Raw genomic sequence first — 24,251 nt, forward strand, 5'->3', positions numbered from 1 at the left:
ACTATAAAAAGTTTGGACATATCCTCACAGGCTTCTGCAGTGAGATCCATCTTAGCAGAAAGTTACACATGCGTCTTGGGAAGAGTCCTAGGACTGGTCAGGTGTGAAAAAGAAACCCAACATCGTTGGCCAAAGGTAAACAAAGACCCAGAAGACCTGTCTTATATAAGGGATTCAAGTCACCTCTTTACTGTGCTCCTCCTCATTAGAGAGGACTCCCACACCCTTTCTCTGTGGGTGTGTATTTCTGCCTAGCTTCTCACTTATAGGAACTACTTCTCTGTGTGCTCTCCCATTGGTTGTGCTAATATAAACTTTGTACCTGTTTTTAAAATTTTTGCCTCCTTGAAACATTCTTGCTTTCAAAGGAGGGGAAGAGCCTGGGAATTTCACCCCTTGCCTGTAGTTCCTGTTGGTCTAGTGGTTAGGATTCCTGGTTTTCATCCAGGGTACCGAGGTTCAATTCCTGGGCAAAGAACTAAGATTTCTCATCAGGACTGTTCACTACTGTTTCTCCAAGATCAGTCTGATGCTTGTTCCCTGAATTCCAGTTCTTTAATCCCACGTAAATGCTTTCTGCTTGATTACTGCTTCCTCGGTTTATACAGATTGACAAGGTTTATGGCAGGTAGAGGCAGGGCCCAGTGGAGAAATAGGAGTCTCCTGAAGTTGAGGTCTCTGAAACATACAATTATCACCCAAACTCTGTTTTCCTCAAAGATGGGGGTGAAGCCAGTTTTTAATCTCAAAGCACCATCCATCTGGAAAAAAGAGGTTCTGCCTTCTCTGCAGAGCTCTGCATTCACTCTAATTGATAATGTCCTCAGTACCTTTATGGTTGCTTATGGCACACTCCATGGACCAGTCTTGGGAGATAACGGGGGCAACCAGCTCAACAAATTTCGTCAAAGGGCAGCTGGGGGTGCAGCCAGGTAGCGTGAGGGGATGCGGTTCATATCGCGTGTCATTCCGATAGTACATCTCTACGAAGTATTCTCTGGTGGAGAAAGGTGGAAGGAATAGAGGGAAGAACTCTGTTAGATCTGTGCTATTGACCTGCCATTGAAATTCTTTCTACCTGGTCTGTACCATGTCAGTTGAAGGACTAGTGGAAGAATTTATGGGAATGAGTAGATATTAGCCAGTTTAGCTGTGGGAAGAGGGGGATTGGGGTACGTGGGCCTGGTTGGGAGGGTGGAAATGGGAGAGCTGGTTTGTTAGATGACCAGGGGCATGTGAGGTGGGACCTGGGATGCTGAGTTAGAGAAGGAGCTGAGACACAATGGTTGGGGGACTTGGAGTGATTTGGTGAAACTTCAGGTAAGAAGTAGGGCACAGGTGGGATGTTAGGGTTTCTTTCTCCTATTCTGTCCCTTTCATGCTTCTGATTTGCTCTGTCCTTTTCTCCTTTTTTCTCTCTCAGTATTTCTTTCAGTCTTACCCCTGAACGAATGTATCTTCCCTGTCCTTAACCAGGCCTGAAACATTAAAATGAATAATATATATAAGAAAAACTAACAGCATGGCATCCGGCCCCACCACTTCATGGCAAATAGAAGGGGAAAAAGTGGGAGCAGTGACAGATTTTCTCTTCTTGAGCTCTAAAATCACTGTGGATGGTGACTGCTGCCATGAAATCAGAAGACGATTACTTCTTGGAAGGAAAGCTATGACAAACCTAGACAGTATATTAAAAAGCAAAGACATCACTTTGCCATCAAAAGACCATATAGTCAAAGCTGTAGTCTTTCCAGTAGTCATGTAAGGCAGAATGCCAAAGAATTGATGCTTTTGAACTGTGGTGCTGGAGAAGACTCTTGAGAATCCCTTGGACTGAATGGAGATCAAACAGGTCAATCCTAAAGGAAATCAACCCTGAATATTCATCGGAAGGACTGGTGCTGAAGCTGAAGCTCCAATACTTTGGCCACCTGATGTGAAGAACCGACTAATTGGAAAAGACCCTTATGCTGGGAAAGATTAAAGGTAGAAGGAAAAGAGGGTGACAGAGGATGAGACGGTTGGATGGCATCACCAATTCAATGGACATGAACTTGGGCAATCTCTAGGATATAGTGAGGGACAGGGAGGCCTGGTGCACTACAGTCCACGGGGTCACAAACAGTTAGACATGACTTAGCGAATGAGCAACAATAACAAATGTGCTTGAATATACAGCAAGACATAAAAATGATACCTCTGAAAGAGAGGGTGAGTGTACACTTCAGTCCTTACATCTGCTGATGTTGAGGCGGGCTCTCCCACTACTTGATTCATAAAACAATACATTGCTTAAGAAGGGACCACTGTCCCAAACCAACCTTGTAAAGCTAGTACAGGATCCCCTGCAGAAGTCACCTGCCAAAGAGACAGGAGAGAAGATCCTTCTTGGGATGGTAATCACACAGCTGCAACTTTTGGATGTTGTTACGAGCAAGTCTTTTGAAAAGCATCACTTTAAGAAGCCGTATGTGTGCTAAGTCGCTTCTGTCATGTCCAACACTTTGAGACCCTATGGATTGTAGCCCGCCAGGCTTCTCTGTCCATAGGGATTCTCCAGGCAAGAATACTGGAGTGAGTTGCTGTGCCTTCCTCCAGGGGATCTTCCCGAACGAGGGATCAAACCTGCGTCTCTTACGTCTCCTACTTCGGCAGGTGGGCTCTTTACCACTAGTACCACCTGTGAAGCCCAAGAAGCCATGTAAAAAGTAGTAATTACAAATATTCACTTATATGTTCCTAAAAACTCCTCTAATAGTATATGAATGAGTACATATATCTTGTATAAAATTTTCAGTGACAGTACCCTTTATCTCATGGTAATATGGCAAAGAGGACTAATAGTTCATCAAAATTCATGATTCTCTTTCCATCAGATAAGGTTACAGCTGAGAAGTGAATACACTTCCCAGACTCCCCTGCACTTAAGAGGGACCAAGTGACTAATTTTAGCGAGTAGAACTGACATATTTTCCTCCTGGGCTGAGATGCTTGACAAGCAGTTTGCCTTCTTCACCCTCTCATTCTTTCTTACATGCTTTCTGCAGATGAGGAGGGCACTTTTGAAAACTGTAGGTCCAAAGGCTGGAACCCCCCAGTTCACAAATCACCACGTGTGAATCACACCAAAGATGAGTCACTTCCTGTTGGCCAGGAACATCTACATTGGACTGTTAGATGAATGAGAAAGAAATCTCCATTGAGTTAAGCCTCTGAGATTTGAGGTTCATTTGTGCAGCAGCCAAAATTACCCTTATAATTAATATATTTGGAAAATATTTTTAGAGGACTTAAAATTGGCTTGAGTGGTAAGATACAAGTTAAGGTACCTACAGAGAGTTTGAATAAAAGTATTTCATAAAATATGAAAGTGAGAAGAAGCACTATTTTTTAACTTAGTGAATTATTTTATATATGATTTTAAGTTTGTGTACTTAACCAAAAAATAGAATATTTTAAAAACATATTTAGTTACCTTATCTACAGCCTTAAAAGTTTGTCTGTTTAATGTAAATAAAAATCTAAAAATTTTCTTTTTCTCTTTATTTTCTAATATGGATAAAGTGGGATCACCTTACACTCAGGATCACCTAATTTGCAGGTATATACTTTATACCTGTATTTGCTAACTTGGATTCTCCTTGCTCTTTATTTAAAAATAAGCACGTTTAACTTTTGATACTCCTCTAGAGTGTTAAAAAATCCCAATATAACAATAAATTTGACTTCTACCTGTGAGTGACCCTTGGTTACTTTTTCTCTATAGGTCAGTGTCTCTCAGATGAAAAATGCCCCAAACTTGATTCATAACATGAATTTATTCAAGCTATTCAGTGAGACAAAATGCTGCAGCACCCTAAATAAACACAAGCTCAGGACTACTGGGTGCAGAAACCAGGGAGGAGAGGCCGAGAAAAGTGGGTAGTTTCTTTTGTCATGTCCCAACGTGACAGTGCCTATTCCTAGAGTTGATCCTGGAATGTTCACTGGATTTATAAACTCTGTGCCTGGAGCCAGTCTTCAAAGCGGAAGTCTTTTGAAGGGCTTTTTATTGACAGAGCACTTGATGTCCATGTCTTTGAATTACTATTTTTGGCCCTGTTTGGATTTTCTCCATGTTATGGGCATTATCTCTCCATTCTGACTCTAGATATTTGAGAGCAAAGCTTGCTAAGATCACATTTTAGTTCTATCTCTTTATGCTTGGCACCCAGTTAGAAGTTCAATGAAGAATGAACATACTTTTTCCCTAGCTGCAGAACTCACTTTCTTTGTAAGCAGTGAAGATTTTGGTTGAGAACGGGCCTCTGTTTTGCTACTTTCCTATTCTACAAATTCAGGTAGCCAGAAACCTACAGCCAGGACTACAAAATTTGCCAAAAGAAATGCAGGATACCTTGTTGAAAAATTATTAAGAATTTCAAAAGGGCAACACTGAATTGTTAAACCAAGCATAGGCTCTTCCGAGCACAGGGCCTTATATAACTGCAGTCAGATGGTCCCGACTGCAGCTATTGTGAATGCCTTCAGAGGAGAGAAAAATGCACCTCCCCAGCTAACTCTGAAATAAAACTCTAGAGTCCCTGCTCTAATTCAGTTCTTGCACTGTGATTATTCCATCAATAATATCCATGAGGTCTCTTCTTCCCAACAAGAATGCCAGTGTCACAGCAGACACAAATTTTTGCTATGACCTTGGCTATGGTGGCCAACTCTTTCTGGTTTGCCCAGGGCTTTACCGATTTTAACAATGAAACTTATATGTTCTGGGGACCCTTCCAGTTCTGGGTAAACTAGGACATTTGGTCTCTCTAATCGTGGCCTTTCTAGTGGGCTTCAGCCAAGCCTTGGTCAGCTGGGGAGGGCCACACCAGATTGCAAAGTAGTGGACATTATGCAGAGGAATATTTTAAGAATCCTACCTGGTGGATATGAATAACCGTAAGTTCCATGGATATGTTTGAAGTCTTTAACTGAAAGAACATTATTTGTAACCAGCAACAAACAGTTTTTTCTTGATATCTTCTACCACCCTGTGTTTTACAAGGGAACAGTGTAATGTCCACATCCTTCTTAGAATACCTTAATCTTTTTTAAAAAAACATAATTTCTGTCGCTGATGGGGGGGTGGTTCTATCAAATTTGTCATCTACTGTGTCTGTATGTGATTTCCCAATTAAAGTCTTTATGAAAATAAAGAAAAAAAGGAGTCATGACTAAGCAAAGATACGGTTACCATTCTTCCCCCTGAATATAAAACCAAACCAACCAAATAGACAAGACAACCCTTAAGTCAATAATAACACAAATGATCATAATGCCTGGTTTCCAGTGGTATTAATTTTGAGAAACACCGCTTAGACACTTACCCGTCCTGGAAATACAATTCCATCATGTGGCAGGACGCATAGGGAGGAAGGATTCCGTTGTAAACATCTAGCGCCATCTGCAGGCCACTCACAGTAGTGTCATGCTACAGAGATTTTGAAACAAACATTTTTGATTTTTTTCTGTTTCAAATTTACAGTCAATAGGTGTGTAACAAGCACTTGTAGAGTACCATGGTGATTTCTGATCCAACTAATCTCCCATAACCCCAGTGACTTAAGAAGTAGAGAGGGAAAGGATGAATTTTGATTGTGCCTCTCTTTGGTGCTAGGCAATGAGATTTGCATACATACAAGTATTTCCTTTAAAAAAGATGAAGAAACTGAGACCCAAAGAAATGAAGTAACTTGGGCAGAACTCCCTGGTGGTCCAGTGGTTAGGACTCTGCACTTTTGATGCCAAGGGGTTGAGTTCAGTCCTTAGTTGGGGAACTAAGATCCTACAAGCCATATGGTGCAGCCAAAAAGAAAAAAAAAGGGGGAGGGGGGGCGGAATTAAGTAGCTTACTTTATGTCATACATCTTCAAAATGGCAGAAAGTAAATCTGAGTCGTCTTCTGATTTTGTCCTATGCCTACCCCATAGAACATATCTCTGTTTTAGTGTGTTTCATCGATTTTCACTAAATTTTAAAATAACTTGGAATACATTAATGCTAGATTATATTTGTTTTCTATAGATCAATATCATCTGTGATTTTAAAGTTGGGGAAGAATATATGAGGTTACAAACATTTATACAGAATAAAATGAAAGGAAGGAAGTAGAGAGTGTAGCTTAAAAATAATTGCTAAAGGTTTATTTTAGAATAGCCAGAAGGCAAGGGGGACTGGTTTTCAATTCCAGTTTTGCCATTGATTAGCTACCTAATCTTAAGAAATCCTTAATTTTCATATCTATAAAATGGGCCTAACTTTTGGTTACCTAAACTATATGGCAGTGTTTACATACTCCAAAGGGGTTAGAACCAACTCACTAGAGGAAAAAAAGGAATTACAGATTTATGACTTTCCAGAAGTCATACAACAAGTTACAATTAGAAACCATATTAGAAACCAGAAAACCTGAAACTATCAACTAATTTCAGGCCTATCTTTCTCTAAGAGGCACTACACTTTGTTTCCTCCATGAAACTTTTCTCTAGTCTATACCATTTAGAACCCCAGATAATAAACTCTGCTTTATCTTAAATTGATTCTTTCATCTTCTTGCAGAATGACACCAGCCAGACCACATCTGAGAAATCCTCTGTCCTGCAGAGGTGGGTGGGAGCCTGACCCAGCCCTCCATGTCCTGTTTCCCTGCTCATCCCAGACTCCATGGACACCCATTTCAGTACACGGTACACCCCTGGAATTCTCCTTTTTCCCTGGCTGCTGCTCCAACATGGATGTCTTTTCTGAGATCTCACTCTCTTTCCTTTTTGCACCCAAATATAACTCTGACTTCAAGTTGGAGCTTTCCTTCTCTTTTATTTTTTCTATCACCTCTGCCATCTGAAGATTCCTACTGGGATGTTGCTGGCATTTCAAACCCAATTGTCTAATCAGTATATTCACCTGGACCATGACCACATCTGTTAATAGTTCTACCCTCCTTCCAGTCATCAACGTTTGAAACACTACCTTCATCTATGGCTTAACTTCCATACCACTGTCCTCCACCCACATTTCAGTCCATCACCAAGTCCTGTACACTCAGCTTTTCTTTTAACCTTTCTACTTCTTTCCCTCTGCTATTTTGCCTCTAATTTTAGTATGGAACAGAAATGATGTTTCCTTTCTCTGAGGCACTAATTCATTGTCTTGTGTGACATTGCTATTCTGCTATGCTGGGTGTTTACATGCTTACTATTTTTGTCAGTGAAAAAAGTCAAAGCTGCTCAGTTGTGTCCGACTCTTTGCTACCCCATGGACTATACAGTCCATGGAATTCTCTAGGCCAGAATGCTGGAGTGGGTAGCCTTTCCCTTCTCCAGGGGATCTTCCCAACCCAGGGATCTCTCCTGCATTGCAGGTGGATTCTTTACCACCTGAGCCACAAGAGAAGCCCAAGAATACTGGAGTGGGTAGCCTATCCCTTCTCCAGCGGATCTTCCCAACCCAGGAATCAAACTGGGGTCTCCTGCCTTGCATGCGGATTCTTTACCAACTGAGTTATCAGGGATTAGACTGTAAATTCCTTGAGACCCAGAATTATATATTTCACTAAAAAATTTTGAACATCTGAATTGGAAATGATGATGAAGAAGTTGAGGCCCCTCCTGAGAGAGCTCATACACTTGAACAGATGTTGAATGGAGACAGAATACTTACTGCAGAATACATAATGAGTTTTCTGTGGTTTGATGGCTGAGTTGCACTCTTCATGTGATTGAGGATTTCATTGATCAGGACACCTTTATGAAGACAGATCAACAATAGAGCTGAACCAAATGTGGACTTATATTTCAGTTCATAAGCTTTTTGCTCATTCGTATAGAGAGTCTCTCTGCCAGGATTCTCAAGACTTAAGAAGGGAGGGCAAGAACTCATTTTGCTGGAGCATCTGCTATGTGCTGCTGCTGCTGCTGCTGCTGCTAAGTCACTTCAGTCGTGTCCGACTCTGTGCGACCCCATAGACAGCAGCCCACCAGGCTCCCCCGTCCCTGGGATTCTCCAGGCAAGAACACTGGAGTGGGTTGCCATTTCCTTCTCCAATGCATGAAAATGAAAAGTGAAAGCGAAGTCGCTCAGTCGTGTCCGACTCCTAGCGACCTCATGGACTGCAGCCTATCAGGCTCCTCTGTCCATGGGATTTGCCAGGCAAGAGTACTGGAGTGGGTTGCCATTGCCTTCCCTGCTGCTGTGTGCTGCTACTGCTGCTGCTGCTAAGTCGCTTCAGTCGTGTTCGACTCTGTGCGACCCCGTAGATGGTAGCCCACCAGGCTCCGCCGTCCCTGGGATTCTCCAGGCAAGAACACTGGAGCGGGTTGCCATTTCCTTCTCCAATGCATGAAAGTGAGATGTGAAAGTGAAGTTGCTCAGTCATGTCCAACTCTTAGCGACCCCATGGACTGCAGCCCACCAGGATCCTCCGCCCATGGGATTTTCCAGGCAAGAGTACTGGAGTGGGGTGCCATTGCCTTCTCTGTGCTATGTGCTAGTAGCATGATTTACATACATTATTTACTGAATCCTGACTTCTATCCCCCATTCAGAGGTTAGGAAGCTGAGGCTCAGAGCCATTAAGTGACTCATTCACTGGGGAAGGAAAGCTGGATTGGCACATTCAGATTCGATTCTACCAGATTTTGTTAAAACTCAAGTTAGGAGGTTGATGAACTTGGAAGGAATTTCAGATGGCTTTTTCCAGATAGTTGTTAGCCAGTGCTCTGTTCAGGGCAGGTCTGAAATGACAGTGCGGCATAGACCTCTCTGTCTTCATCCCTCTAGTTGCCACACCTGGGTGAAGCCAGGGGAGAAAGCAGCTCTCTGGATCTCTGCACAGGGCATGGACTGTTTTCTGTGGACCATTGCTCCAGGTTACAGTAGGTTTCATTATTGGGAGGCAGCCAGAACCTTCAGGTTTCATCTAGGGCTCCAACTGTTGTCAGTAGAGGAAAAAGTTTGCCCTTTGCCCCTGTTGCTCCTAAAGTGGTAGAAGGCAAACAGACACAGAGCAGAGTCTCCATCCTTTCAGCAGACACTGATGCTGAAGGTACCTGTGGTGCAGGTGTTGTTCTGAGCAGGTGCTGCCTCAGGGGCTTCCACACCATCCCCCGAGGACTCCTTGTGTCTTATTGGTCATCTCTCTACACTGCCTGTGGTCTCCTCACTTGTGGATGACCAGTTTTCTTTTGTAATGACCAGGGCATTGATGTTAACAGATTGATTATAATCCTAGACTGTATGGTCCACTTTGCAAAACACACACTGAACAGCTACCAGTCAATTAGACTTGTGTCTCCTGTCCTCAAAAATCTCATTAAACAGTGAGAAGAGACTGTCCCATTGGTCTGTGTACCACCATAAGCACAAAGAGGAATGAACTAAGGAGGGAGATGATCGGCATCCGTGGCTGCTGGGACGTCTTTAACCAGGAATGGAGGGAGCTGGAGGCTACATCTCCCATAGGTCTGCATTCCTCTGCCTCAGGGCAGGTTGGCCTCTGGGAGCCCTTTGGAACTGTATCTTGAACTTCAGGACACAGCAGAAGTAAACTCTGTGGCTGAGTTTCTGGGAGTGATGACAGGCAGTCACCTTCAATCAGCAATTCGTTCCTTGTCAGTGCTTTTCTGGTGGCTCAGATGGTAAAGAATCCTCCTGCAGTGTTGGAGACCTGGGTTCAATCTTTGGGTCGGGAAGATACCCTGGAGGAGGGCATGGCAACCCACTGCAGTATTCTTGCCTGGAGAATCCCCATGGACAGAGGAGCCTGGCGGGCTACAGTCCACAGGGTCGCAAAGAGTCAGACACAACTGAGTGACTAAGTGGAGCACAGCACAGCATACCTGAAAGGAGATACTCTACACTGACCAACATGCGTTGTCCATAACACTTAGCTAATTAACATCAGTTAATTAGTTAATGACTAGACATGGATTTAGTTCAATTAGCAACTTGTTCCTTGTCAGTAGGTGTCTTTGCAGCAGCCTTCAGTGTTGATGATGGAATAGATCAGCTCTTGGTTCTGTGGTGGTTTCCCAGCTTGTCCCAGGAGAAAATAGGGGTAATTGTCATAAGCACCTACAGGCTCTGGCAGGTCAATAGTCAAGTTATATATGAAGGGAAATTGAAGCTCAGAGAGGTTCAGCAACTTGCCCAAGATCACACAACTTGTACGCAGAGGGGCTGAGTTTCTTTGAACTCAGAAGGTCCAGCTTCAAAACCTTTCCTCTTAATTATTAGGCCATACTGTAGCATCAGCTAGCACCCAAGCTCCCTGGTGCATAATTTATTAAACCTGCACACACTGGACAAAATATCATTATTTAAGGATACAAACTTCACTTCTCTCTCTTGGGCTACAGCAGGAGTTGGCAAATTTGTTCTGTGAAAGTTATATGATTCATGCTATTCTCTCAAATCATCCTACCCTCGCCTTCATTGAAACATGTGTATTACCATATGTGAAATAGATTGCCAGTCCAGGTTCGATGCATGAGACAGGGATGCATTGGTGCACTGGGATGACCCTGAGGGATGGGATGAGGAAGGAGGTGGGAGGGGGGTTCAGGATGGGGGACACATGTACACCCATGGCTGATTCATGTCAGTGTATGGCAAAAACCACTACAATACTGTAAAGTAATTAGCCTCCAATTAAAATAAATTAATTTAAAAAAAGAGGAAAAAAGTTATATGATTTAGGCTCTGTGGGCCATGTGTTCCATCACAACCATTCATTCTCAAGTGGAAGCACAAAAGCAGTTAAATATACTGCATAAATGCATGAGTGTGACTGAGCTTCAGTAGCATTTTACTAATAAAAAATAGGTGGCAGCAGGCCAGATCTGGCCTGCAGGCTGTAGCTTGCCAACCTCTGGTCTTCAGCAAGAAGCAGTTTACATTAAAACAAACAGGTACATGTGCATGCTTAGTCGCTCAGTCGTGTTCAACTCTGCATCCCCGTGGACAGTAGCCTGTCAAGCTGCTCTGTCCATGGGGTTTCCCAGGCAAAAATGCTGGAGTTGGTTGCCATTTCCTCCTCCAGGGGATCCTCTCAACCCCGGGATTGACTGAATCCATATCCCCAGCTTCTCCTGCATTGGCAGGCAGATTCTTTACCACTGAGCCACCTGGGAAACCCTAATACCAACAGGACCAGGCGTATATTCCTAAATTAGTCTTAGGAATTAGTCTAGAGATTTCTTTGTGTGTGTGTGTGCTGGGGGTGGGGTGGGGTGTTGTAGTGGTGAAGGCAGTGGGAGGAGGATATTACTGAACAGTGTCACCCTTGAAACCAACTGATGGAACAGAAGTTCTGGCAAAGGTAAGAAGTTGCCAGTCAAAGTCCTGATGTTCCCCTGGGACTCTGTCACCAAAGGGTTCATGCTTTCTCTGCAGCATTAGGTTCAGGTGCTTTATATCTCAACAAGTATATAGTTGACAAACCTCTCTTGCTTTGCCAGATCTGAACAATAGGCTGAAATTGTGACTTGGCAGGAATTATGAAGGTAACAACTTCCTGGCTCATTAATAGTACTGAGCTTCCCCTGGAAAATAGTACAGGTGTGTGGATATGAGTGCTAGCTTTTGGAGTCTAAGACCCAGAGAATACCTTAGGGGAGGACTCTGATAGAATCTAGTTTAATGCACTCACCAGATGGGGAAACTAAGACCCAGAGAGAGAAGGTGATTTCCCCAAAATGCAATTTCTAGTAGTCAAAGGGAAAAAGTAAAGGAAATATAAGCAAGCTGTTGGGAAAAAAAATCCCACATCTTATATTCAGATAAGATGTGGTCTTATATTCAGACCCCTGCATCTATTAACAGATTCTTGTAGATTCCTTCCTGGCTTTCCCTGGCCTTTTCTTCACTGTCTCCTACATCTAGAGAAGTGCTTTTGAAACTTTAATGGGATTTCATTAAAATGTAGGTTTAGATTCAGCTGCTCTGTGGTGGGACCTGGAATTCCGCATTTCTTGTCAGAGGCTTGATGATGCTGACTTTGCTTGTCCATGGATATCATCTTGAATAGTGAGTGGATGATTGCCTGAGCCCATCATGACTAGGTTGGGGGAAACAGAGTCCTGTCTTCACCATCTGAAGCATTTGGCCACCATCCTGTTGGCTCCTGCTGGTTCAGGAATGAGACCTGGTACTTGTGTGGTCAAGGAGGCCCAGCTTCCACCTTCTGTGTCCTTGGTTGTTCGGTATGTAGGACTGAGTTGCATCCTGGGCTCTGTTCCTATACACAGTCCATATCCTGCCTGATAATTATTCTGAAGACACCAAGTTCCAACTATGACTCACCTCTGGGTGCTCTCCGAACCCCAAGGAAGGGCTGAGTCTTGCTGCTCACGACCTAAGCTTGGAGTGAAGACTTGTACATTCCAAGTCTCCCTCTGTGTCTTGCAACCAGGTCTCTGTAACAGCAGACCTGCAGCTTGATTGTTTGTTTATGATGCTGCCCTAAATTACTTGCCCCAAGTACTATGTTCACCTCATATGAAATTACTCCCAACTATCTTGACTTCATACCTCATTAGCTGTTCTTATTACAAGTCCCTTCACTCTTTATATGAGCTTTTGTAGCTCCCTTCCTGGTTAGTGACTTAAACTCTTTCTCTTGCTCTGCAGTCCTGAGTGAACATCCTTCCAGTCTGGTCCAACCCCTAGGATACTTTGTCTCTGTTTTCTCCTGGAGGTCTGTTGAACTGTTCCAACTTCATGGTGAATAGGGTCCAGCAATGATTGGAGTCCTGATTATATTGTTTTCTTCCAACTATGTGGAGTATATGACTCAGAACATCTCCTGTGGCTTAAAATTTCTTCATTGTTATGACTGCCTGGCACAGTGGACTTCCTCTTGCTCTCCATTTTTAGTTTTAATGTCTATATGAACCGCATTTGAACCTGTCATATCCTCTTGGGTCTAGGGCTGCCACTCAGCTGCCCTAGAGCCTTATCACTTGTCCCTGTCCTGCCTGGTCCTGGCTTCTTTCTTCTACCCACCTGTCCTGATTACAAGGGTTAGGGTATTGTATTATGTTTGGATGTCCGGTTCTGTAAGAGGTCAAATCCAGCTGAGAAGAGGCATCACTGAAAAGTCAACACTTTTCAACACCAATGAAAAAATTTTAGCAGTGTCATAAACTTGTCAATTGCAATACATGTTAATCAACAGGGCATAATTAGCCTGTAAATTATATTGTATTAACTTTAACAGTGGTTACAACCAAGGGTTCCAAGAAAACTGGCCACTTTTGCCTTTGCTCCCACTTGAAAAAATTCATCCAGTAAGCCAACAGGCATAATTGACTTTCATGGAACTCATATACAAAATCCATGATTTTTTGATCTGGAAAGAATGAAAAGTATCATTTAGCATTATCCCAAAGTTTCTGTTTTCCAGCTGGGAAAATTAAGGCCCAGAGTGAATAATTTTGCTAATCATATAACACATAATGTTTGACAGTGTATTAGATACTATTTGTGCTAAGCCTTTGGAATACATACATTCATTTTCACCTTTAATACTTAAGAAGTGAGTAGTAGTATTACCCCCAATTTGCAGAACAGAAGCTGGTGGAATGATTATGTGTCTAATTCAAGGTCACATAGCTGATTAACAGTTGGACCTGAACTCAGACCCAGATCACTCAACAACAATTCTAATGCATTTCTCTCATTTTTAAAAATACTTACCCCCCTGCAATCTAGATTTTTCTTTCTGCTTATGAATTCCATAGAGGGACAGAAGGGACAATTCTGATATTTCTTTCAACTTAGTCATGGTATCCTCTGTTGCCCAGGAGGGTAAAGTGAAATTATGAACACTCTGTATCAAAGAAAAAGGAAGAAAATGTGTATTTTATTTCTGACTATCCTCTTTGTTGACTTTTTATCCTCCTCCCATGAGAAGTACTGTGTCCAGCCTTTCTTGGGAGAGAGGGAGAGTTCATGAAAGAGGAAATGAAAGTGAAGTAGTCTACAGAAGAATTAAGTGAGAGAGATGTAAAATACCTTAGCCACACTGTGGAATAGCTCAGACTGAACTGTAGTAAGGAAAAAAAAAACCAAACAAACCCAAGACTTGAACCAGAAAAATGGGCTCTTATTTTTATTGAAGACTTTTATAAGACTGAAAAGTCTTCCTTGAAACAAATGCTGATGATACACTGAAAATATTGGGAACATTGAATGTGCCTGGGTCAATGACCTCTGATGTGGAAGAGGGCAACAGGTACCATTTATTATTGAGTTGGAATTCTGAAAGTAACTGTTGCTCTTTAGACACTCACAACGCCCTCAAAATCAGAAGTGGATAGAAGTCATGCGGCTGGTCAGAATTTTGCCCCAAGATTCAGTGAACTGGTTGGGAAAACAGAATTATGGTGGAGCATGATGATTGAGAAAAACACCATGAAACCCTTTAAAAATAGAATTTATCTAGCTACAAAGATTATTTCACATGCATTGTACAGCAAAAGAGAGATTCTTTCCTGATAGATCAATTTTAATAGCATGGTTCAAAGTTTGCTTGTTTATTTCTATATCTAGAAATCAGGTAACTTTTTTCTTTTTATAAAATATTGTAAAATTTTTATATAAAATACTATAAAATCTTTAAATAAAGTATAACAATATTGCTTTTTTCATTAAAATCCATGACAGGAACCCAGCATTTCTAAGTGACTGAAAAATAACTGGCATGGCACAGAAAAGCAATTTTGTTTACAATTTTCTAAAGGGTGAATACGTAACTAACAGAAAGAAGCCAGAAATTTTAAGTTAATATAAATAAGTCTTTGTCAAACGCTATGTAATATATCTTATAAAAGCAAAGGAAAATGTATTCATCTGTTTCAAAATGGGCATAAGTCATCAAATCAGATTACATGTTAATCTTTTATATTTTTACGTTTACCTCGCAAAATAAAGGGTCGTAGACTTTACTCCAAATTCCAAAAAGATCCTGGTCATGGTATCCTGTAAGTTTTGGCAAGACTTCTATAAAATCCTGAGACACACACAGAGGTAAAAAAATTTTTTTATATCGGAGTTTCTCAACTTGAGCATTGTTGATGTTTGGGCTAGACAGTTCTTTTTTGTGGGGCTGCCCTGTGCACTGTGGGATGTTCAGCATCATACCCTCTAGAGGCCATATCACCCCTAGTCTCTCAGTGGTGACAACCCAAAATGTCTCCAGACACTGACAAAGAGTCCCTGTGAGGCAAAATTGCCCTCAATGGGAACTGCTGTTCTTCACATACAAGTACACCAGTAATACTGGCTATAATAATGCCAACCCAAACATTTTTACAAACACTATTTCTGAGCGCTGAAGAATTGATGCTTTTGAACTGTGGTGTTGGAGAAGACTCTTGAGAGTCCCTTGGACTGCAAGGAGATCCAACCAGTCCATTCTGAAGGAGATCAACCCTGGGATTTCTTTGGAAGGAATGATGCTGAAGCTGAAACTCCAGTACTTTGGCCACCTCATGCGAAGAGTTGACTCAATGGGAAAGACTCTGATGCTGGGAGGGATTGGGGGCAGTAGGAGAAAGGGACGACTGAGGATGAGATGGCTAGATGGCATCACTGACTCAATGGACGTGAGTCTGAGTGAACTCCGGGAGATGGTGATGAACAGGGAGGCCTGGCGTGCTGCGATTCATGGGGTCGCAAAGAGTCGGACACGACTGAGCGATTGAACTGAACTGAACTGAACTGAATTATTTCTCATTTTTACATTAAACATTGTGGGTACGTGCTGGCAGTAGCCACATGTTCCTGGTGTGTCCTGGGATCAGACTGAGGTGTACTGCCTCAAATTCATTTTGGAAACAGGTGAAGTATAACTCATATATAAATGCGTGGAAGGTGAGAAAGGAAACCGTGTCTCAGGTCAAAGAACCCCAGAAAAACACAACAGAAAAGGGGCCTAGTTCTGGCTATAAGTGTGAGATTTGGCTGGGATGCAAACATTTCTCCAAGTTCTGTATTGTTCTTAGATTGTCATGGTAATGAGACCCATTGGTCAGCTATCTATTCAATGAATTGACAGAAATTTCTGGGAAGCCTTTGGAAGATACTGTTTGTCTAATGCATATATTTTCTAGGAAAATAAAATTTCTCAATATTAACCCAAATGAATTTCCATAAAATAAACAGAAGTAATTATTAAAGAGCCCCCAACTTCCCCCAACAAAAAAAAGCAAAACAAATCTTCAGGGCCAGATTATTTTATGGGGAAATTCTATCAAGCTTTTCAAGCATAAGTTATTCTAGTGTTATTTTAACTAGTCTGAAGCATATAAAGAAAGAAAAAACTTCCAAAAAATTTTTGTAAGCATTGATACTGACAAAGACTGGCTAGAGAAGAAAACTATAGTCTGAAGTTACTTTGAATATTAATGCAAAAGGTCTAAGTAAACTATTAACAAATAATTCAATATCATACTAAAAAGAAAGGCTTGAATCTAGACATGTAAAGATGGTTCAATAGTAGTATTCTATGAATATAATTAATCTTATTAATTGATCCAAGAGAAAAGTAACTTAATTGTACTAAAAATGTTGAAAACACCTTTCAAAAAATTAAACACCAGTACTAAAAAACACTCAAGAAAATAGGAAAGATAACTAATTCCTTAACTTGATAAAAATGTCTCTATCTGGTCAAAAGGCCAGCATGTTTAATAGGGAAATACTGCTGAAATCAGGACTAAGACAAGAATGCCCACTACCAATTCTATTATGTAGTACTGGACTGTAAGTACCAGCCAATATAAATAGGCAAAATAAGTCAGAAATATAAATATTGGAAAAGTAGAGGTAAGCCATTATTATTTGTAAACATTATAAACCCGAGACAAACTTAACAGAAAAATCTGTATGAAGAAAACCTTAAAACGATCTTGAAGATAAGAACAGATAGGAAAATATTTTGTGTTCTTGGAAAGGAAGACTATACAAATTTGCAACAAGTTTCAAATTCTCCCTAATTTATGCATTTAATATGATCTCAATAAAAACTTCCCTGGGCTTCCCCTGGGCTTCCATGGTAACTCAACTGGTAAAGAACCTGCCTGCAATGCAGGAGACCCGGATTCGATTCCTGGGTTGGGAAGATTCCCGTGGTGAAGGGAATTGGCTATCCACTCCAGTATTCTGGCCTGGAGAATTGCATGGACTGTATAGGCCATGGGGGTCACAAAGAGTTGCATACGACTGAGTGACTTTCACTAAAAACACTGAAAAGGTAAGTGAAAACATAGCCATGAAAACTCAGAAAAAATAGAGAATGTGGAATGTCCAGCCCTTTAGATATTAAAGCATATGTAACTTTTAATAATTATAACAGTGTTATTTCGGTTAATAAAATGAAAGAATAATAAAAATTCTAGAAATAGACATATGGGAATTTTAATATAAAATAGTGGGGGAAAAGATGCCCTAGTCAATAAACAGTGACAAAGCCATTAGGTAATCTTCTGGGAAAAAACTTCAGCAGGATAGATACCTCACATCTAATACCAGTACAAACTGTAAATGGATTCAATATGTAAATATAGCAATGAAGCTGTAGTAGAATTAGAAGCATTGCAGGCTTCCTTGTAAGCTAGGAGTGGTGAAGGCCTTTCAGTGTGACTATAAATATACAAATACAGCCATGTGACAAAACTGTAAACAAGTAGTGTTGTTTTAGTCGCTAGCTCACGTCTGACTCTTTTGTGACCCCATGGCCTGTAGCCCGCCAGGCTCCTCTGTCCTTGGGATTTCCCAGGCAAGAATACTGCAGTGGGTTGCTATTTCCTCCTCCAGGGGATCTTCCCAGCCCAGTGACTGAACCCGCTTCTTCTGCACTGGCAGGCGAATTTTTTAATGCTGAACCGCACGGGAAGCCCAAAATTGGCAAACAAAAAGAGGGCCAGAAAAAAATGCTAAAATATAGAGAGAAAGCTCCTAAAACTTTATGAAAAGAAGAAAACCAATACCCCAAAGAAAAATGGTCAGGTGACGTGAGCAGAGTAAAAATGAAGAAAACCAATACCCAGAAGAAAAACAGTCAGGTGATGTGAGCAGAGTCAAAAATACAAAGGGCATTTAACTAGGTGAAGATATCCAGAGATCACTCATCATAAGAGAAGAATACTGCAGCACAGTGCTCTATAATAGTGATGATACTGGGCTTTCCTGTCTCAGTCCTGATTTTGGAAGGGTTGCTTCTAGTGATATCATCTTTCACTTATAGACTGGCAAATATCCTCAAAGTTGTCTATGCACTGTTGGGAATACTGTGGAGAAACAGGTACTCTTGTACTTTTCTAAATTGTTAACTTTTGGAAGGATATTTTGATAATATTCAAATTGTCCCAGAATTTCTATTTCTATATGCCAGTAAATGACATATATATGTATTTTAACCTTATAAGGATGTAGCCTCTTCTGGAATTCTTCTGATATCAAAGTCTCACTCTGAAGTTCTTGAAAACGAGGGCAGTTCCTGAAAGGTAGGTATAGCAACTGAGGAAAAAGAGAAATCATAAGTCTTTTATTAGTTGAAAGAACTAAAGAAGCTGCAGCCATTAGATATAAAGTGACTTGAATAAAATATTCAAATATGTTTTGAGCTGAATGGAATTCTAAAATTGAGGAAAAAGATAAATGATCTGCAGGTCTTAAATAAGTTACCCACAACTCAAAAGCTTTTTTGTCCCTTTCATAAGCTTGCCTAAATAAGACTGTGTTATTGGTAAATAGTCTCGCTTCTGGTTTCTCTGTGAGACGGTAACTGTTCTCTTGCTTCCTTCAGAATCTCTTTCAGTTCTAGCACTAGAGACACACCTGTGTCCACGCACTCTCTCTCTCTCTTTCACACACACACACACACACACACACACACACACACACACATGAGTATGCAGAAATGAATTAGAGGTGCCAGAAAGAATCTTAAGAGATTCATTAATCATTCACTGAAGTAAGTTCTTGCAAATTTGCAGACTGTTAAAATAAGGGCACATACTAAAACCATAGAAAATATATTTGAAAATCTATTATGAGGACAAAGTGATCATCCCTTTAAAGGGAGTTTAAACCTGACAATCCTTTCTATTTTTAACTATAATCTCTAGGCTGGTAACTTCCAAGTTCGTTTCATTGCTCTTCACTTTCCATCTGAGCTAGTCCTGTATTTCCAGCCCTTGGTGGATATCATTTGTTGAATGTTTATCTTCATCCTCAAATTTGTCATTTACAACCTTGAACTCAACCTCTTCATTTTGTATTCTCTCTTCCTTTGTCAATAGCAAAATTTATCATCCTGCTTCATAGACTAATCACTTTTGCCTGTTTACTTCCAAAACACAGCTGATTCTTGAACAACACAGAGATTATGGCTGCCAATCCTTACACAGTTTAAAATTGGTGTAGCTTTAGGGTCCATATCCACTGTTTCACATCTGAGACAGCCTACCTGTTGTGGGTTTTGTAGTGCTGTAGTATACATTTATTGAAAAAAATGTGTATGTAAGTGGACCCGTGTAGTTCAAACCCACATTGTTCAGGAGTCTATCCAAAGTAGACCCCTCTTCTTTATCTTCATTGTCCCCTCCCAGTCCAGACCACCCTAATCCATGTTTCAACTATTGTAAGGGCTTTCTGTGGGATCACTTTGTATCACAATTCATCCTTCATGCAGCAACTAACACTAATGCTTTTTGTTTTATCTTTTTAAAGGCTAATATGTTGAAGCCATCAATCAAATCATGCCATTCTGTAGCTTATAACTTTCACCGTCTTTCCATTTTACTTGGAAAATCCAAACTCAGCCCCTAGTGATCTTTCTGTCCTGCTTTCCTACTGCTGCCCCCTCACTCCCTTGTTTCCAACAATGCAGGGAGCATCCTTGCTGTACCCTGAACACACAGGCTGGCAGCCTCTGCAGACTGTTCCGTGTCTGAGACATTCCCCCTCTACAGCTCTTCTAGACATTTTGCTCAGCCACTATCACATTACCTTATTTTATTTCCTTCAAGGAACTCACTGCCATTTGAAATGACTGTATTTATTTACTTCTTTATCATGTTTCCTATAAAACATAAACTGGAAGACAGCCAGGGTCTTGCCTATCTTGCTCATTGCTGTCATTTGTTCACTGTTGTCAAAGCCTAGAACATGACCTGACATATTAAATGCTACTCAAAAATCATTTTTTGATAAGTTGCTTCCTGTCTGTCATTTATGATTCTGTGTCACCTGTTCATACCTTGCTTTCTTTCTCTAATGTCCTTACCATCTACTTTCAGGCCTTCATTTTCTCACTCATGCATGGTTTCAAGTTATTTTCAGAGGCCCCAGTATCTTCTCCCTCCAAGTCAATGTCAGACAAGTGCCCCAAAGCACTGCTCATCAGATGTGTGCACAGTACTAAGATAAGTACAATAATTTCTTCTACATCCACTGCTTTACATCTAAATTTCCCTACCTGCACAGGACTGTTCTTTTAAAGGTCTAGGTTTTAATCAATCACTTAACTTTTCCAGACTTTAGTTTTCTCATCCCGCATATTCAAAGAGTCTAGATGAAAACAGAATAATCACCTAAACATCTGTCCAGCATTTTGTAGTTTATTAAGTCATTTGCTTTTCTTAACCAACTTGGTTTTCACAAATCCCTGTGAAGAAGTTAGGTGGGTACTAGTATTTCCATTCTATAGAAAAGGAGACTGAAGAACAGGGAAGTAAGGTCAAGTATCTGAAGTGGTGGGTGGCTCTCAGACTCGAGTTTTCCCAACTTTAAATTCAACCCTCCTTCTATATCATGCTGCCTATATCTCAAGATTCCTTCTGGCTATTGAATTTGGATTCTCTAACATGTGCCCAACACAGTCATTCAGTCTTGCTTTCATTCTTTCTAGACAAGAACTCTGGACACAGAAGGGCAAGTGCTTTACATTGACTCAGAGCTAAGCTTTGGGGTTGCCTTCTTGTCCTTTCCTACCCTCCTCCAAGGTCTGGTTCAAGTTCTCACTCTGTCCGTGAAGACTTGAATGACTGCCCTTTATAGTTCTAAGTATGACTTAGTCTCTGAATTCCTCCAGCATGTGCAGCTTGTTTTTGAAATCATTGCCCGCCCACCTTGTATTGTCTTCTACATGCTTCACATGTGTGAATCTTTTTTCATCAAATGGACTGTAAATTAAGGAAGAAAACTGGTCTCATATTTCCCTTCTATTTCTGTATAGCACTTAGCAGAGTTCTAGGAATAACTTTAGTTGATTGATTTTGTTAAATTTCTTAGTTGATGTTAGAATTGTTTCATCTTGGTGAGTAGGTTTCAGGGGGCCACAGGTAATGGGGCCATTTTTCTCATTTCTCTCTTCTTCTCCTCTCTCCTTCACTCTCAATGTTTTTTTCTTCCTCTTCTAATAGCAATTGCATCTCTTTACTATGTAAGCTAACCATTGTCTTTCAGGACTAAGGGTGAAATAACTACCCTGGTTTATACTGGCTAAAGCTGGTGCTTCTGTCCAGTCTTTATGTTGAAAAGGCTGTGGGAAAAGTGAATATTTTTCTTTTTCAAAGAAAATATTCACAAGCACCCCTCCCCCCTCCACCCCCAAACACTGATAATCACAATTCACTTCTGATTCTGTGAAGGAAAGAGGCATAAATAAATCATCTTGTCTTTTCGGGAAACACTAGAAAATTTGATTGGAGTAGATTTACCTAGAGAGGTTGACAGGGTTAAGCTATTTCTATGAAGCACTTGGGAAAAATTCTTAAGTCACCAGGCTCAGCAATTAAGTCAAATTTTTTGGAGTACTGACAATGCAAATGAACCTAACCCAGAGGTCACCAGGCAACATTCTAGGCCCAGTAGTCATGCTAAGCTTCAGTCATAAAGAGAGGAGATAGCCATGTTATAATGTGACTCCAGGGGAATTAGGAAGAGTTCCTTGTCCCAGACTATTTCCTTCATATAATCTTAAATTCCAGAGAATTTCAGAAGATTAGTTAGATTTATTATTACTATTTTAAGAATAGGAATTCCTCTGAAAAGATAAAAGAGTTCTTGGTCAGTCCCATCAGTGTAAATAAATTTGGGAGTTTCTCTTGAACAACTTCATTTAGGCAACTTGGTTTATGGTACTGGTTCTCAGCTTGGGTGTCCACTAGAATCATCCAGGGAAATTTTTAAAAACATATTGGTGCCTGGGTCCCACACTCAGAGATGCTGATGTACTATGGGGTGTGTGCTCGGCATCAATATTTTTAAAAATTTCCAGGTGATTCTAATATGCAACTAATTCTGAGAATGACTAGTTTGCACAAAAGGAAACTACTCCGGAATGAGATGTGTCTGGTTCTAGTCCCAATAGTGATGTTTATAAGCTGTGTGACTTTGGATCTATTTTTTTCATTGGACTTCTCTGGCTATAAAAGGAGCTCAATAATATTGTTCATTCATGGCTGTTATGAAAGGTAATTATTAGGACACATATAAAATTTTGGCCACCAATTATGCACCCAAATCTTTATTTTTTCACCTTAGCAGGAAAGGGGATTTTCATCAGGTGAGGGATATTTTCTAGGTAGAGAGGTCATAGGATATTTTGGAGGGTGGAGAACCCTTTGTCGGGCACCAAAAACCTGGGAATTGAAGGCAGAACACTGAGAACTGTGTGTGTGCATGTAAAGCTGAAGAGAGACAAATTGCTAGAAGTTAAAAGAATAGCAAAACAAAGTGGATAATAAATCTCTAAAGAGAAATTCTGTACCAGGGCTTTCTATGTCCTGGGCACCATTATTTAGGAAAGAATTAAGGCTGCACAGCCCACAGTGTCCAGACTCCCAAATCCGCAAGTCCTGAGTAGCCTGCCTTCCTTCTTCCAGAACAAATGAAATCTCTTTTCCCAGAAAACTGACCTGATCTTCAGAAACAGGGACTGTGTGCACTGGGATGGGCTGCCAGGGTAGGCTGGGATTCCAGATGCTGATACCCTCTGGGGGAAATAGGGCTGCTAGGTTTGTCATAGCACTCATCAAAGTCCGGTCAATATCTGTGCTTCGAACATGAACCTAGGGTGGGAAAATCAAAGCAGATCCAATTGAGAGGAACTGTGGTTTTCCTTCCACTATGGAGTTAATAGTATATTTGAGAAATGGCAGGACACCCACACCAAAATATTAGTAGACATGGTAGCATCATAATCATAATACCTATTATGAAAAAGACAGTATTATGGGCACGCCATGACCTAGAGCAACCTGGTGTATCAACAGTTGAATTGATAAATGAGACAAATTAAGTAATGGCTACTTGCCAAGCCAAAATATTTATGACAGGTGTCCATTTTGAACTTACTTATATTCATACTTTTTTTTAGGGACAAAATATTTATACAAAGAGGAGTACATTTGTAAACAAGATATCTGACTTTTATAAGTTCCTTAGGAAATAGGAAACTTTTACAAATACATTATGTTAAATTATTTCAAAGGACAAGGTTCCCACTATTAGCTTCCCAAATTACCTGTTCATGTTTATAAGATTCATTCAAAAAGTTTTCATAACGTTTCCTTATATATTCTCCAAGTTCATAATGCTGCGCCATGCCCAACTATGGGAACAAATAAAAGAAAAAATTATTGAAAGTAAGTTCTATGAAGCCGTGAGTCTTATCACTCTTCATTGAATAAGTAGAGTGAATAATGGTATATTTTAATAGTTTCATAGTAACAACACATTTTAAAATGCAAATAGGAAAAAAGAACTGTAATCTTTAGTTATGATTAAATTAGCTCCCTGAGAAAACTCAATTCATTGTCATTAGCACTTAACATAGAATCTTGTACAGTTAATAGCTGGTGATTGATTGAATTTAAGTAAATGGTTCATCTCTATTGGCAGTGGGTCATCTTTGTTGGTAGAGACTTTCAAGGGCTGGTTATCTTGTGGGAAAAATTCAATCATCCTATGAGGTTAGACTTGATGAATCTAAAGATCACCTTCAACCTCTGAGTGAAATAATTTATTGTCTATACAGTTCACTTATGTCTGGCTCATGAAAAGTTAAAGTCTGTTATTCAAAGTGTGGACTCTGGATCAGCAGTATTAGCATCACTTGGGAGTATGTTAGAAACCAAATTCTTGGGCCCCACCCTTGACCTATTGAACCAGAATCACTGTGGGGAGAGCTCAGAAATCTG

The 24,251-nt window shown here is 40.6% G+C and overlaps 1 protein-coding gene across 1 annotated transcript in view; it reads right to left on the reverse strand.

The window, feature by feature from the left end:
• ACP3 (acid phosphatase 3) overlaps nucleotides 1–24,251 on the reverse strand; it is a 55,024-nt gene that overhangs the window by 16,291 nt on the left and 14,482 nt on the right. Inside the window, exons 3-10 of the mRNA XM_052646969.1 lie at nucleotides 23,576–23,662; nucleotides 22,968–23,120; nucleotides 18,463–18,561; nucleotides 14,960–15,052; nucleotides 13,738–13,870; nucleotides 7,702–7,784; nucleotides 5,370–5,473; nucleotides 831–997 (exon numbers count right to left, since the gene is read on the reverse strand). Of these exons, the coding sequence (XP_052502929.1) occupies nucleotides 831–997; nucleotides 5,370–5,473; nucleotides 7,702–7,784; nucleotides 13,738–13,870; nucleotides 14,960–15,052; nucleotides 18,463–18,561; nucleotides 22,968–23,120; nucleotides 23,576–23,662 (919 nt within the window). The remainder of the gene's footprint in view (nucleotides 1–830; nucleotides 998–5,369; nucleotides 5,474–7,701; nucleotides 7,785–13,737; nucleotides 13,871–14,959; nucleotides 15,053–18,462; nucleotides 18,562–22,967; nucleotides 23,121–23,575; nucleotides 23,663–24,251) is intronic.

This window comes from Budorcas taxicolor, chromosome 1, assembly GCF_023091745.1.
Source record: "Budorcas taxicolor isolate Tak-1 chromosome 1, Takin1.1, whole genome shotgun sequence".
In the NCBI taxonomy this organism is placed as follows: Eukaryota; Metazoa; Chordata; class Mammalia; order Artiodactyla; family Bovidae; genus Budorcas; species Budorcas taxicolor.